Source organism: Rhinatrema bivittatum, chromosome 7, assembly GCF_901001135.1.
Source record: "Rhinatrema bivittatum chromosome 7, aRhiBiv1.1, whole genome shotgun sequence".
Taxonomy (NCBI): Eukaryota; Metazoa; Chordata; class Amphibia; order Gymnophiona; family Rhinatrematidae; genus Rhinatrema; species Rhinatrema bivittatum.
Window position 1 is genome coordinate 203,234,911 of NC_042621.1, and position 17,141 is coordinate 203,252,051.

Consider the following 17,141-nt stretch of genomic DNA (forward strand, 5'->3'; position numbering starts at 1 on the left):
CCAGGAGAGTGGGCATTGTGAGATGAGGTGTTTCCGCTGATTCTGGATCGTAGGGGTTTCCCGTTCCTAGATCTGCTGGCAATTTCTCGCAATGCTAAAGTTTCACGTTTCTTCAGTCATAGGAGAGAACCGAAGTCATTGGGGATTGATGCCCTAGTGCAGGAGTGGCCGGAAGACAAGTTGCTGTATGCCTTTCCTCCATGGCCCATATTGGGCAGATTGATTCAAAGGATCGAACGCCACAGAGGGATTCGCTTCTTCTACTCCCAGCGCACAGGAACCTATTACAGCAAGGACCTGTCCTTCATGAAAATCCATCTCAATTTTGTCTTAAGGCATGGCTCTTGAGAGGGCTCAGTTGCTGAAACATGGATACTCTGTGGCAGTGATTTCCACTTTGCTTAGAACTAGAAAGATCTCCACTTCCTTGGCCTATATGTGAGAGTCTGACGAATGTTTGAAGCCTGATGTGAAGATTGAGGTACTTTTCCTCATGAAACATCTTTGTCCTCCCTTGAGGTTTCCAGTACACTTATGAGTCTGAGTTTGGTCTTGGATTTCTTACAAGGTCCTATGTTTAGGCTGTGTAGCCTGTTCTTGTGGTTACTGACCTTGAAAATGGTGTTTTATGGCAATTTCTTCTGTGCAGAGAGTTTCCAAGCTGCAGACCTTATCTTGCCAGATGTCCTTCCACCGGGTGACTCTGGGGGGGGGGCGGGGGGCGATACAGCTGCATACTATTCCTTCCTTTTTACTGAAGGTGGTCACTGAGTTTCACTTGTGGTCACTGAGTTTCACTTGAATCAGTCCATCTCTCTGCCGTCCCTGGACAGAGAGGAAGTCGCAGAGGAGTATCGTCTCTTGCAACCCCTGGATGTCAAGGGACATATCTGGAATCTGGTGGTTACTGAGCCGTTACGGAAAACAGATCGCCTATTTGTTCTTCATGGTGGTACTAGACAAGGAAAACTGGTCTCACGGCTACAATAACCTGCTGGATTAAGGAGGTAGTGACGGTAATATATGTTGATGCTAGGGATGTGCAGACAAAAAGTTTATGTTCATAAGTCCATAAGTTGAAAGGGGGGGGTCAATTTCGGTCAATATGGACATATGTAGAATTCCATAAGTTGAGTCTATGTCCATACGTGCACAGATTCCCTAAATAAAAATTTAAACCCCTCACCCTCCTTAATCCCCCCCCCCAAGACTTACCAAAACTCCCTGGTGGTCCAGCGGAGAGTCAGGACGCCATTCCTGTATTCCTTTGCGAGGAGCACGTGACGTCGGCGTCACGTCGGAGTGACGCGGACGTCACGTGATTCCCCGCGCGTTCGCTCCGGGACCCTCGTTGGAACTTTTGGCCAGCTTGGGGGGTCAGGAGGCCCCCCCAAGCTGGCCAAAAGTTCCGGTTGGGTCCCGGTTGTTGACATATAGTATTCTTAAACATAACTAAACATTTAAGTGCATTACTGGAAAAATACAGAAAAAAATCAGTACTGTAAATCTAGTACTTGATGGTATACATACTGTAAGTGAGAGTTTTTGGTGCCTTGCAATAATTGCACAGTTTGTCTCTTAGAGCAGGACACTTTTGTGGAACCTAGCATCTGTTTCAGTTCACTGCTATTTGCTGAATGTGAGGGACTTCGTGGCATGCCCACTTCCACAAAGGCATCGTTACAACCTATAACGCCAATAATTTGTAATTATTTAACGCAGAAAAGTAAATTACAAAGAAAACACTTGACCAGATCAACATTTGTTTACTATATTATATATATATATTTGTCCTAGCCATATTGGTTTGGCTTAATCTTAATTTACAAATATTAACAGGCGATAATCCAACCATCAAAGAAAAATAGCCAATAAGAGGAAGAAGGACGTCAAATATTCTACAATGTCCATAAAGTTTTAAAATGGTTTTTATTGTATATAAGCAAGCAGAAAAACAATAAAAACCATTTTTAGAACTTTATGGACGTTGTAGAATATTTGTCGTCCTTCCTCCTTAATCGCTATTAATCTTAATTTACACATTTTTCTGTTATTTGTATTTATTTATATACTGTTACTTTACATCTCAATTTTTTTGTAAAGCAGCCTGGATTAGTGTGTGTGTGTGTGTGTGTGTGTGTGTGTGTATATATAGTTCACTGACACATGCATATTTTCATTGTGATGTCATATGAAAACAAATCTTCAAAATTCGGTTGATACTTTACAGTGTTTTATACAAACCAATGCTTCTATCAATATTTAACATGTTCATTTTTTTCTAGGTGCTGCTGAATCCGTTTTATTTTCAACTATACAAATGATTTTTAATTACAAGTGAGATGAATAGTTTTAAATTGTATTTGGATGAAAATGCAAAAATATTTTAAAATTAAACTTTACCCTCTATTATTTATAAAGGTACATGTCATAGCCCAACTTTAAAAGTATCAATTCAAAATTGTACTGTTTAGTCATGTCTGAAATGTTCTCTTATAATTTCCCTGAATCTTTGGTAGCAGGCATCATACACACTGCATGTACCAATTTAATAATTCAATCTATCCATGGGAGGTAATGTGTGATACTGCTCTGGCTACTCTCAGAAGTTAAGGAGAATTGTTGAAGCAAACTAACTAAAGAACTTTAAAAAAAAATCTCTCTTTTTTTCCTTTGATTGCCTCCTTTTTATTCCAAAACCCCTAAAAGAAAATTATTCCTTACCTGCTAATTTTCATTCCTGTAGTACCATGGATCAGTCCAGACGGTGGGTTATGTCCCCCGTCCAGCAGATGGAGTCAGAACAGAGCTCGAGGGCACCGCCTCCTATACCAGCGCACCCTCTGCTGGAGCTCAGTATCATGAATAACAAAGCCCAAAAAGAGCAAAACAAAACAATTTGGATCAAAAAACCTGACGTAAGTCAACATCAAGAACAATAAATAGGCACGCACCCAAAACGAGGGCGCCCCAGCTAACTTGTGAGGAGCTGTACAACTCTGATAGAGAACCAGAGAAGAAGAGAGACAGAAGACGCATAAGATTCCGAGCAGGAGCGCACAAACCCAGAGTGGTGGGCGTCTGGACTGATCCATGGTACTACAGGAATGAAAATTAGCAGGTAAGGAATAATTTTCTTTTCCCTGTACGTACCAAGATCAGTCCAGACGGTGGGATGTACCCAAGCTTCCCTAAACCGGGTGGGCCCTAGAGAGCCCTGCTCGGATAACCTGATCGCCAAAAAGCGCAGGATCCGAAGGCGGCAGGTGTAGCCGATAATGCCGAGCAAAGGTATGCAAAGACTTCCATGTCGCTGCCCGGCAGATTTCCTGCGGCGAAACGGACCGAGACTCCGCCCAAGAAGCAGCCTGCGAGCGCGTAGAATGAGCCCTGACGCCCGCAGGAGGAGTACGCCCCGCTCCGATATAAGATGCCGAGATGGCATCCTTGATCCAGCGGGCAATCGTTGTCTTCGATGCGGAAGAGCCCCTCTTAGGTCCCGACCAGAGCACAAAGAGATGATCGGAGATTCGGAAATCATTGGTAGCCTCCAGATAATGGAGCAGAACACGCTTGACGTCCAAAAGACGAAGAGACCTCTCTTCCCCTGGAGGAAACGCCGGCAGTTCCACCGTCTGGTTCAAATGGAAGGGGGAGACCACCTTCGGCAGGAAAGAGGGTACGGTACGTAGAGAAACTCCCGCCTCCGAGAGGCGGAGGTACGGTTCCCTGCAGGAGAGAGCCTGCAGTTCCGAGACGCGACGGGCAGAAGAGATCGCGACCAGAAACACCGTCTTCATAGTGAGGTCCTTGAGGGAAGCATCCTGTAGTGGCTCGAAAGGGGCACTCACCAGGGCCCGGAGAACCAAATTAAGGTTCCACGACGGACAGGGATCCCGAACCGGAGGCCGGAGATGCTTAGCACCCTTCAGGAACCGAGCGATATCCGCTTGGAGAAGCAGAGAAACCGGTGTCTGTACCAGAACGTTCAGGGCCGCCACTTGTACTCGAAGAGAATTGTATGCTAGGCCCTTATCCAATCCGTCCTGCAAAAATTGAAGGATCAGAGGAACCGTTGCTTCCGTCGGCCGGATCCCCTGACCGACACACCAGGACTCGAAAACCTTCCACACTCGCACGTGGGCCACAGAGGTCGAGGACTTACGAGCCCTAAGCATCGTAGAGATCACCGCTTCCGGATAGCCTCGGCGTCGGAGGCGGCGCCGTTCAAAAGCCAGGCCGCTAGACAAAAGAGTGCCGCCTGCTCGAAAAATACCGGACCCTGGTGTAGGAGCCGTGGAAGATGACCCAGACGGAGGGGACCGTCCACCGCCATGTGAACCAGATCCGCAAACCAAGGCCGCCGCGGCCATTCCGGAGCCACGAGAATCACAGGACCGTGGTGGTTTTCGATGCGTCGAAGAATCTTGCCCACCAAGGGCCAGGGAGGAAACACATATAGGAGCTGGCCTGCCGGCCACGGTAACGCTAGGGCATCCACCCCCTCTGCGCCGCGCTCCCGTCTGCGACTGAAGAAGCGTGGGGCCTTGGCGTTGAGGGCTGTGGCTATCAAGTCCAACCGTGGCGGTCCCCAGCGTCGAACCAGGATGTCCATCGCCTCGGCGGAGAGAGACCATTCGCCGGGGTCCAAGCGCTGACGACTTAGGTAATCTGCCTGAATGTTGTCCACCCCGGCGATGTGGGAGGCCGCGAGACGAACAAGGTGGAGTTCCGCCCATTCCATCAGGAGCGTGGTTTCCGCGGAGACCTGCTCGCTTCGCGTTCCGCCCTGCCGATTGATGTAAGCCACTGTGGTTGCGTTGTCCGAGAGAATTCGTACTTCCCTGTCCCGAACCAGTGGTAGGAACCGTTGAAGTGCTAAGCGCACCGCCCTGGTCTCCAGACGATTGATCGGCCACTTCGCCTCCTCCGGGGACCACATCCCCTGTGTGGCGCTTCGGCCGCAGACTGCGCCCCATCCCATGAGGCTGGCGTCGGTTGTCACCACCACCCAAGTGGGAACGGCGAGCGAGACGCCGCGGTCCAAGTGAGCCGGAACCAACCACCACTTCAGACTGTCCCGAGCCGACTGAGGAAGAGGCAGAATCACCTGATACTCCTGCGACACCGGTTTCCAGCGAGACAGGAGGGACGCCTGCAGAGGTCGCAGGTGAGCAAAAGCCCAGGGCACCATGTCGATGGTGGACGCCATCACTCCCAGAAGCTGCAGATAATTCCACGCTGTGGGTTCCGACAGGACCGCGAAGCGGTGGATGTGCTCCCTCAAAGAGATATCCTTGTCCGGACGCAGGAAGACCATGCCTAGCTGTGTGTCGAAGGTTGCTCCCAGAAAGTCTAGGCATTGCGATGGAACGAGAGAACTCTTGGGGAGGTTCACGACCCAACCCAGGGAGCGAAGCACTTCCAAGACTCTGGCCACCGAGTCCTGTCCATGAGAGAACGACTTTGCCCGTACCAGCCAGTCGTCCAGGTAAGGGTGCACTAGTATACCTTCCTTCCGGAGGGCCGCCGCCACTACCACCATGATCTTGGTGAACGTCCGCGGGGCCGTTGCGAGCCCAAAGGGTAGTGCCCGAAACTGGAAGTGTTGACCAAGAATTTTGAAGCGTAGGTAACGCCTGTGGTCCGGATGTATAGGGATGTGCAGGTACGCCTCCGTCAGATCCAGGGACGCCAGAAACTCGCCTTGATGGACTGCGGCAATCACTGACCGCAGAGTCTCCATGCGGAACCGGCTGACCCGCAACGAGCGGTTCACCTCCTTCAAATCCAGTATGGGCCGGAACGACCCATCCTTCTTGGGCACTACGAAGTAGATGGAATAATGGCCCGAGCCCACCTCTGCGAAGGGTACGGGGACGATAGCCTCTATGGCTTGTAGCCGGTCTAGTGTTTGTTGAACCGCCATCCGCTTGAGGTCGGAGCCGCAAGGAGAGAAGAGAAACCTGTCCCGAGGGAGGCGGACAAACTCCAAGGCGTAACCGTCTTGGATGGTGTCCAGGACCCACTGGTCTGAAGTAATCTTTACCCACTCCTCGACAAATTGTGTGAGTCGACCCCCGATGGTTGGACAGGAGGAGTGGGCTGGTCTGGCATCATTGAGCAGATTTGGCGGGGGGGTTCCCCTGCCCTGAGCCCTCCCTCGAGGGCCTCCGGCCTCGAAAGGAGCGCGACCACGGTTGCGGTCTACTGGAGGTTGTCCGAGAGCTTGGTTGCCGGTAAGATCTGTAGCGCCGTTGCGCCCGAGCCCTGGTTCTGGTGGAGGCAAAACCCCGATAAGGCCTTTGCCGATCCTCGGGCAGGCGATTCACTGAGTTTTCTCCCAGAGACTTGATGATCTGATCCAGGTCATTTCCGAAGAGGAATTTCCCCCGGAAAGGAAGGGAACCCAGGCTCGACTTAGAGGAGGTGTCCGCAGCCCAATTCCGGAGCCACAGGAGTCTACGAGCCGCCACCACCGACACCATGGACCGAGCCAGGACGCGAAAAAGGTCATACAGGGCATCTGCCCCATAAGCGATAGCAGACTCCAGGCTGTCAGCTTGAGCGGCTTCGTCCGGCGGCAACTGCTGCGACGTTAGGAGCTGTTGGACCCAGAGAAGACTGGCCCTCTGGGTCAAAGAACTGCACATGACAGCCCGCATCCCTAAGGCCGACACCTCAAAAACCTTCTTGAGGAACATCTCCAACTTGCGGTCTTGCGTGTCCCGTAGGGCTGTGCCACCAGTAACTGGGATCGTAGTTCGCTTAGTCACTGCCGAGACCGCCGAGTCCACCTTTGGAAACCGGACGAGATCCAGGAAATCTTCCGGCAACGGATATAATTTCTCCATGGCCCGGGAAACCCTCAAGGACGCCTCCGGGAAGTCCCATTCCCCGGTGAGGAGCTGTAGAAACGACTCATGGACCGGGAACGCCTTGGCCCTAGGCCTAAGAGCAGCCAGTACCGGATCCCCTTTCTTGGAGCATGTCGCGACCGCTGGGGCCACAGGGGCCGGGGGGTCCGGCGGTGGATCCAGATCTAGCTCCTGCAGAGTCCGTTGCAAAAGGTCTTCCAGCTCTTCCTTGTGAAAGATGCGCAGAGCTCGCGGGTCGTCGCCCTCGGCTTGTCCCTCTGTATGTGCAGGATCCGGAGGGTCCGAGGGGTCAGGACCCAGAGGGAAAGCCGCTCCCAACGTAAGTGGTTGGGATGGCAAAGTTGAGGGCCCTGCGGCCGCGCCAGGAGGAACCAGGGGCCCGGGGACAGAAACCGCGAGCTTAGAGATCTTGGGTGCCGGAGGTCCTGTGGTAGCAACCCCCGGGTCCGCCAGTCCCTGTAGATAGGCTGTGTGTAACTTCAAAATGAAGTCTGGCGAGAAAAACGGCAGACCGGGTGCAGCCGAAGTAGTAGAATCCCCTTGTGGTGCCCGGGCTGAGGGGCCCTCTTCAGGGCCCTGGTGCAGGCGGGGGGCGCCCCGAACTGCATCCACCGCATCCGGAGAGAGTACCTCAGCAAAATCTCTCTCTAAAATGGCCGCCGTTCCCGCCACTGCCGAGAACGTGGCCGGCCCGCGCTTCCCTGGCTGCGGCGAGAGAGGCTCTGGGCGCGAAACCGCGCCGTGCGCGGCAGTGTCCCCATCGGCGAGACAGCGCGAACAGACTCCCTCGGCCGAGATATGAGACCCTGCCTCGCCGCAGGTACAACGAGACAGGCGCGGCATAATAAAAAGACGCCGCTACGGGGAAGCCTCGGGGGGGGCCGACGCTGAAAAAACACCGCGGGGGGGCCTGAAGGCCAACACCACCCGTCCGACTGGTCCTTGGGCGCCGGCGGGAAAAACCGCTGCCGGCGCGCCCAGGCCCGAGGTAGATTTCGCCGGGCCGCGGGACCGTCTGAGGCCGTGTGCAGGAGCCGGCTGACCCGGCAAACACAGCGCGAAAGCAGCTGAAATCAAAAGAAAACACACACTTACCCGAACAAAAGCAAGCAAGCTGCAGGAGGAGACAGAAACAGACGAGCACGCCTCCTCAAAATTACTGACAGGCAAAATACCCTATTTTACCTTTTTTTGTTTTTTTTGTTTTTTTATAATAGCTTGATCCAAATTGTTAAAGACAAAAGAAAATGACAGGAGAGACTCAAAGCAATGAAAATAAACTCAAACCCTGTCACACTGGGGAAGCACTGTTTCCCCAACCCACATCTGCTGGAGTCAGAAAGATACTGGGCTCCAGCAGAGGGTGCGCTGGTATAGGAGGCGGTGCCCTCGAGCTCTGTTCTGACTCCATCTGCTGGACGGGGGACATAACCCACCGTCTGGACTGATCCTGGTACGTACAGGGAAACCAGGTTACAACAAAACCACAACCATACCAATAAACCCACCATTCCCTCCCTATCTCCACAGCAATATCACAGAACACATCAACCTTCATTCACCCCCAACTTATCACATTTTAAATAAAACTCCCATCACCCATATTTCCTAAACCCCTAGTACAATATACTGTATCAACCCTACCCACAACACATTCCCAGTCCTAGCCAGAGGCAATGCTGAATCACTGTCCTCTGCTCTTTTTTCCTCAACATTCATACAAAAATGTACTCATTCCATTAACTGCCCAAAGACTTGCTCAAATAGCCAAATCTTGATCATTTTTATCACCTTTAATTAAGCTCTTAACAGTGATTGAACAAACATTTTTACATGACACAAGGGGTTGTATTACTATCACTACTTCTTGTGTGTTCTATTTAGGTTTTTTGGAGGATGGGGGCGAGGAGGAGATCCAGCAATTTCCTCCTGCACGTTTGAGCTTCCAGTTCATTTGGAACCAGTTGCAGCTACTTAGGAGCTTTTCCCCTATTTTACATATCCTTCCCAAATTAGCTCAATTATTACAGTAAGTCCTTGGCTAAGGCTCCTTTCAGAACCCTGCAATCATTAAACATAAATCCAGTCAGGTGACGACAACTGTGTGATAACAGATTCCCCACCCAGGAGCAGTGAACATTGCCACTGCAGCATTACCAGCTCTAGCTGGACCAAGGAGCAGAAGACCTGACCCAGGAACTGAACCAAGGTATTCTGTACCAGCAAATGTTCTCTCTTTAATAGGGGTGAAGGGCTTCCAGATTGCCCCTTTATTTCTGTGAAATTTGTGCAAACATTAAAACACAAATACTTTGTCTATTTCATTTGTCTATTTCATTTTGTCTATTTCATTTCCTTGGTCTCAATTCCAAATCATTAAATATTTGAGCATGCTACACCAATACCTCTTAATCCAGATGTAACCTCAGTTTTTGAAGTCTTCACTCCTATAGAAATAACCGCCTGTTCTTATTTACTTAACCCTATTCTGTAGACGTAAACTTTTCATGAAGACTGTAATCTGTAAGCACCTGTATTTATTATAAGAATTTGTATTTACTATTTATATTTATTATTTAGCTATTAACATTGTTCTGTTACCACTTGGTACTATTTCTCTCCTTTACCTCAAACTCTAAGTTCCTACTAAGTTAGCCATGTTATTTATACCCAATCGTTGGATGTAATTGTATATTTGTTTAATTGTTCAATCTGTTTGATGTAATTTTCTGTTCCTTGTTCTGTGTAAACCGAAGTGGTATGCACTAGTGCATGAACTCCGGTATATAAAAGCCTTTAAATAAATAAATAAATAAATTTTGACAAAGCTTTGGCTGACTGCTAGCAAATCATATAGAAATGTTACCTTCTGTAGTACTAGACTTAGAGGTCACTTGCTCTGAAGAATTGTGGCTACTTGTCTGCCTTGATGGATCTGTGTGGTTTGTGTTCAACACATTCTCCCCTAGAGATGAAGCTGAGATTGCACCATATTTGATATTTGCAGGCTGTCAAGGTTAAAAATAAATACATAATTATTAAATAAAAACATGCAATGTTTAAAAAATGTATTAAAAATTCAAATATAAATATAAACCTCCTAGCTGTTTAAGACACTGTAACACTAGTTGATACAAAATGAACACAAACTTTGTGGACAACACCTTCATATTCAAAGGCAATGTACATTGTGCAAACTTTATACAATCACCGTTGCCTCCTTTAAATGTATAATCATCAGTCTGCCCTAACATTATCATAAAATCTGTATATTCCTTTTTCTCTATTATGCACTTAAAACTGAATACCTATTGTAGGTGCTCTTGGCAAAAGAAGTTCATTCCATTTAAGAAAATAGATGTTATACCCCAGCACATTCAAGCATCCAAATTGAGAAGATGACTGCTCAATTTGTGCAGGCGTCCTAGTGTGGAAAATAACCACTCATCCTAGAGTAGATACTGACCGCTCATTCAACACGGTCCACGTTTCAGAAGCCTGAGATTCCTACTTCAGGGAAAAGTTAGGTATTTATTTATTTAAAGATTTTTATATACCGCTTATACAGACAATTTGTGAATATAGTGGTTTACAATGTTGGCAGGTAAAAATAGAAATACATAGTTCAATTTAAAATAAAAATAAAAGAAACAGGATACATTTAAAAACAATATAAATATGAGGATTGAGGAAGGGGGAGGTAGGAGAGTGGGGTATTCCAATTGAGTATGATCGAAGGGATTAAGAGGGTTTAGGATTATTGAAAGTGGTGGAACATAAATATGTTTTAAGAGCTTTTAAAAATTCTTTTGTAGTGGGAATGAGCCGAATGTGTGCAGATAGCACATTCCACAGTGTCGGGCCGGCTACTGAGAAGGCTCGTCTATGGGTTAGGTCAAGTCTTGCTGTTTTGATAGTGGATATTTCTAATAGGCATTTGTCTAATGATCGTAATTGCCACGACGGTTTGAACAGTCTTAAAGCAGAACAGAGCCATACAGTGGATGGGTTGTAAATTAAAGTGAATAATCATGGACAAACCTTTATATTGAATATGATAGTAGACCGGTAACCAATGTAAGTGTTTAAGAATATGGGTAATATGTTCACGACGAGGGGTGTTTAGTATACGAGCTGCGGAATTTTTAATTAGTTGGAGTGGGTGAATGGTGTTTTTAGGAAGGCCGAGGTAAAGGGAACTGCAGTAGTCAACACTGGTTAGTATGAGGGCTTGTAGGACTGTTCGGAAATCTGACGGGTAGAGTACAAGAAATCCTCCAAGGGCATCACAAATTCCTTAAAAGGCATCCATTATTTTAGTAAAGTCAGAGTCCCACCAAAGTTTCTGGATACCTGCAAGTGTTTGCCCACAAACAGGCTGATGCAATACCATCACATAAAAATTGTGCATACAAACTGGGCGCACGCTATTTTTAATGTGCGCACATCCATCTCTCCTCGGCACTCGATGTAATAGGCAAATGAGCTGCTGCATTAAAAGGGACATTCAATGGGTAATGTTTGCATCCCTAGTGCTCTGCATAGAGCTATTGTATGTGTATAGAGGGTAGGCTGTATGGATTCAGAGTTCTCACCCAAACACAGACTAGTTTGAAGGTCATAGGCCAACCTCTGAGTGAACTCCTATTTACTGTTTTGCACTGTGAAATGTTACGAACAGGCAAGAGTGTTTTAGTTATTCCACTAGGTCTATGATGAGAAAGCAAGCAAGTAACTTATACTAAAGCATGAGAGAAAGTGAAGGTCACAAAGCTGCACCTGAATTTTGATAAGAATTCAGAGGGAGGGATCACCACTGCTTTCACAAGCATTTTTAGTGTATAAAGAGAAATAACAGAGAGGGGGGAGAGAGAGAGTGTGCTGGATGTGATAGCACAGGCTGATCCTTTGGAAACATGTAAGCTTTTTAAAGCATTACTACTTCTGTATAATCTGATTTTATTTGTTCTATCATCCTATTGCTCAAATAAACTTACTATCCTAAATATCTGGAACCATGATGTACTGAAACAAAGTTTGAGTGTGGCTATTTGTGCAGGGGATACACTCCTGGGTTCAAGCCCTCAGGTATAATATTCCAGTAATTGTGTATGGCTATTTGTGCAGGAGATACGCTCCTGGGTTCAAGCCCCCAGGTATAATCCCAGTAATTGTGTGTTTATAATGGGTAAGCCCCTCAGGTAGCCCCCAGTGTAGACCTCAGTGAGATTAGCCCCTGAGGTCAGAGCCCCAGAGCAGAATGCCAGTGTGCATGGTCTGAACCCAGAACACGGGCGCCCATGAGATGTGGCTGTGCGCACACAACAGCCTGGCCAAAGCTCCCTCCCCACCCCTGGCAGGGCTGTTCCTGATTGGTCTTTTTCCCTGACACTTGTCAGTGAATGGACCAATCGGCAGAACGTGAAGGTATGAATAAAATATTAAGTGCCTGACACTTAATATTAATTTATTCACGCCTTCACTTACTGCCACAGCAGGGGTTCCAATTAGGCCAGACCTTGGGGACACCACTTTCTGTGGTTCCCCCTATGAGGAACCACAGAAAGCAGGATGCCTTTTTTTGTTGAGCTCTTGAACACAGTATGATTCTGCTTTCTATGGTTCCTCTTACTTAGTATCATGACGATACTAATAGGAGGAATCACAGAAAGCAGGATTTTTTGTTTTTTTTCAATGAGCCTTTGAGCACAGCATGCTTTAATGCCAACTCATGAGCAGGCGTTAAATTTTCTGCCTTAAAATGGGTGCCTTGGCGGCACGGCAATTTTTGGCATGGCAGGTAATAGCTTAAAGCCTCATCTACATGGAATTTGCATGTAATGAGCGCTATTATCTATGCGCTAGATTGGACGCGCATTTTGGACACACTAATCCCTGTATTGCAGCAGGGGTTATTTTAACATGTCCAAAACTCGCGTCCAATAGAGTGTTACCTGGTGCGCTTGCCTGAGTGCAATGTATTGCATCGGCCTACTAAAGAGGACAGTGTCTCCTGTTACTACTGCGTAAACCGATGCAACTTATGCTTAAAAAAGAACCTGCAACCAATCAAAAATGCATGCGCAAGAGTCTCACTCTGAAGTATATAAAATAGCTTAGATCAAAAGTGTGCAAATGTGTGTGTGTGGGGGGGGGGGGGGGGGAGCGCTGCGAACGAGCTTTCAGGGGGCTGCAAAGGTCATACCGCAGGGAAAGGTGCATGCAGCCACTAGTGGACCTCATCCCACTGGCGGCTGAGCCAAGGACACCCTGTCTGTGCCGGCCCGTAGTATTAGAACTTGTGAGAGTAGCACTTTCTCTATGCTGATCTCGCGATGCACAAGATCACCATGGAGGAAGTGCTAGTCCCACCAATTTTTAATATTGCTGGGCCTGCACAGAGGAGGAGAAATCAGAACAGGCTTCAGTGCCAGAAGCAGCTCCTCCCCAACAGCTACTCAGCAGAGATGACAGCATTAGCAGGAATGAGAGAGGCTCTAAGGCTGCCAGCAGAACAAAGAAAGGGGGCCCACCTTCAGTGTGTGTATGCATGCATGTGTGAGAATGGGATCCTGCCTGGGGGGTCTGTCTGTGTGTGTGAGAGAATGAGGGCCTGCCAAGGGGTGTATGTGAGAGAGAGAAAGAGAGAGAGAGAGAAAGAGAGAGAGAGAGAATGAGTACCTGCCTGGGGGTATGTGTGAGTATGAGGGAATCTGGGGGTGTACGTTTTGTGTGCATGGTGGGGGTAGAGGGACTTAGAGCCTGTGTAAGTATGTGGGTATGTATGAGAGCATGTATGTATGCGTATGTGTGAGAGAATGAACATATGAGTGTGCATGTGTGATCAAATCCTCAACATTTTCAGGGTGACTGGAAATCAAGTTCTCAGGTATGGACACAGCAAGGTTATGTTTTTATCCTCAGTTTTAATTATTGGGTGTTATTTGATATGTATGCTGTTTTGATATATTTTATCGGTGCTTGGGAAATTAAAAAAACTGATTATTACGTTAATAGATGTTCTGTTTGTCAGCAGTTTTCAAACTTTTGTTCTTTTATTAGTATGATTCTACTATTATAATTAATGCTTTGTGTTTCAGGATTTTGTTTTATGAGGCATGGTGGTTCTGTCATTGCTATACCGTAGACAGTCTGGCTTCTTAGAGTTTCCATTTCAGTTTTTGTCTGCATGTTGCTGGGTTCTAATTTATGATCTTTTATTCTGTACTTGGTGAGGACATGTCTCTGCTCTGTGTGTGTGACCAAGGAGAAAGATTTTGCTAGCTTGCGGGGTTTGTGTAGGGATCTACAGCAATCGAGTAGGTGCTGTATTGGTATTCTGGGACAAAACGTGAAAAAGTGACATCACTACAAAGAAATGAAAAAGTCTATCCTTGTATCAAAAAAAAAAATGTCTAATATCGTATAAAATCATAATATAAAATGAAAACTAGGATCCAATGCTTTATGAAGATGAACATTGCAAGAATTATATCAATGAATACCAGTCTATTTTCTGGTTAAGATCAGATGGATGTACTTTCTTGAGTATGTAGCCAAAATTGTTCACATACATTCACAATAAAGCTTCCCTGTCTTACCCCTCACTGGACTGAAACAGGCACATGATCAATGATTATCCAAAGTGATTGAAGCTAGGAGTATATTCAATACAGTGCTGTACAATGGGTGCTGTAGTCTCTCAAGACAGTACATCCATCTGGATTTAACTAGAAAATAGACTGGTATTCATTGATATAATTCTTGCAATATTCATCTTCATAAAGCATTGATCCTATTTTTCATTTTATATTATGATTTTATACGATACATCAAAAAATATGTATTTTTAAATTTGTCATAGTGATTTCAATTTTTCATCTTTATGCTATTTTTTCTTCTAAGCTATTTTATTTATTTATTTAGAGTTTTTATATACCGGCAATCATGAAAACATATCTTGCTGGTTTACATCGAACAGGAGTGCATTATAAACAAAAACTAGAACTGTGGTGTCCGAAAGTACAGTTACATTTAACAAGGGTAGCCGAACTTGGAGAAGGAAGAAGAGAGGAGAGAAAAGAGATGGTTAAACAATATACAATTTAAATATAGTATACAGAATAAATGTTATATACAAGAGGAGTGGTGTTTTAGGAGTCATTGGAATGTGTCATTGGGTTGTGTCCGGAAATGCTTGTTTGAATAACCAAGTCTTAAGTTTTTTCCTAAAAGTTGGGAGGCAGGGCTCCTGTCTGAGGTCTGTAGGAATGGAATTCCACAAGAGAGGGCCAGCTGTGGAGGTGGCGCGATCTCTTATGGTGATGTGTCTGGTCGTTTTCGCTGGGGGAACTTGGAGGGAGCCTCTATAAGCATCTCTAGTAGGTCTGGTAGAATTATGTGTTTGGAGAGGGAATTGAAGATCGAGAGTGGTAAGTTGATGTATAGTTTTGTAGGTGATGGTTATGGCTTTGTACATGATGCGGAAGTAGACTGGTAACCAGTGAAGCTCTTTCAGGACGGGGGATATGTGGTCTCTTTTCCTTGCGCCTGTCAAGATTCGGGCTGCTGAATTTTGAACCATCTGTAGGGGTTTGGAGTATGATGATGGTAGACCTAGCAATAGGGAATTGCAATAGTCTAGTTTCGAAAAAATGACTGCTTGGATGATCGTTCTGAAGTCTTGAGCGTGGAAAAGAGGTCTTATCCTTTTCAGGACCTGAAGTTTATAGAAGCAGTCTTTGGTTGTTTTGTTGATGTGTGCCTTGAAGTTTAGCCGGTTGTCTATTATTACTCCTAGGTCTCTAGCTTGTGTGGTAGGCAGATTGGTAGGAAGAGAACTGTTGGAGGTGTTGTTCTCAGGAGAGATGAGTAGGATTTCAGTCTTAGAGGAATTTAAGATGAGGTGTAGGCTGTTGAGTAGTAGTTTGATTTTTTTGTGGCATGATTCCCAGTAGTCAAGAGTATTAGAGTATGTGTCTTTGATAGGGATGATGATTTGAATATCATCTGCGTATAGGAAAAACTTTAGATTGAGGTCGGTGAGAAGTTGGCAGAGAGGAAGAAGGTAAATATTGAATAGAGTCGGAGATAAAGACGAACCTTGTGGGACTCCTATGGCAGAGTTGAATCTTGAGGATTCCTTGTTTTGGAGTTTAACTTTGTAACCTCTATTGTTGAGAAAGGTTTTAAACCAGGAAAGGACGGTGCCGCTGATTCCTATGGATGACAACTGGTTAAGGAGGATAGCGTGGTTGACCGTGTCGAACGCTGCGGACAGGTCCAGCAAGATCAATAGGTATGAATTTCCTTTGTCAAGGCCCAGTAGGATATGGTCTGTCAAAGAGATAAGGAGGGATTCTGTGCCTCGATTTTTTCGGAATCCGTGTTGTGGGGCGAAGAGAAGATTGTTGTCTTCGATGTAGTTTGAAAGTTGAGAGTTGACTAGTCTTTCCATGATCTTGGCGATGAATGGAAGGTTAGCTATGGGGCGGAAGTTGTTAGGGTCCTTCGGATCAAGGTTGGGTTTCTTTAGGAGTGGTGAGATTGAAGCCATTTTGAGATCATCTGGGAAGGATCCTTGGGCTAGAGAGCAGTTAATGATGTTTGTCAATGATGTGGCTATTGTGTCTGGAATAGATAGAAGTAGTTTGGTAGGGATGTGGTCTGCGGGGTGAGACGAAGGTTTCATTCTTCTCAAGATGGCATGTATCTCAGTGGAAGAGACGGGCTCAAAAGTGTTTAGGCTGGAGTTTTTGAAGGTTGGGTGTTGATATAATGGAAAGGCGTCAGCGGTATTGGAAGGCAGTTGAGTTAAAAGATTGTTGATTTTATTTTGGAAAAACTGAGCGAGTTCATCAGCTTTAGACTGTGCCATGTCGCAGGGGATTTCTCGCGGTATGGTTTGAGTGAGGCTGGAGACATAAGCGAAGAGAGCTTTAGCATCAAAGACCAGGTTGTGAATCTTAGATGCAAAATAATCTTTTTTTGATTTTGAGGTGAGGGCTTTGTACTGATATAGTGTGGATTTGTATGAAGAAATGGTGCTGTCACAAGGGGTTTTACGCCAAGTCGCTTCTTTCTTTCTTAAGCTTTGTTTTAGTTTTCTAAGTTCATTGGTGAACCAAGGCTGTCTGTTGGAGGCGTTGGTGTGAGATTTTTTTATAGTTGAAGGGCAGAGCTTGTTAGCTATGTTTTCTGTTATGTTGTTCCAGGAACGAATGGCAGTGTTCGGGTCGGTGAAATCTAATAGAGGGAGCTGTG

At 46.3% G+C, this 17,141-nt stretch overlaps 1 protein-coding gene across 1 annotated transcript in view; it reads right to left on the minus strand.

Annotated features, from left to right (window-relative positions):
* Window positions 1-17,141, minus strand: part of BICC1 (BicC family RNA binding protein 1) — a 677,586-nt gene that overhangs the window by 94,857 nt on the left and 565,588 nt on the right. Inside the window, exons 13-14 of the mRNA XM_029609769.1 lie at window positions 9,745-9,886; window positions 1,531-1,687 (exon numbers count right to left, since the gene is read on the minus strand). Coding sequence (XP_029465629.1) covers window positions 1,531-1,687; window positions 9,745-9,886 — 299 coding nt within the window. The remainder of the gene's footprint in view (window positions 1-1,530; window positions 1,688-9,744; window positions 9,887-17,141) is intronic.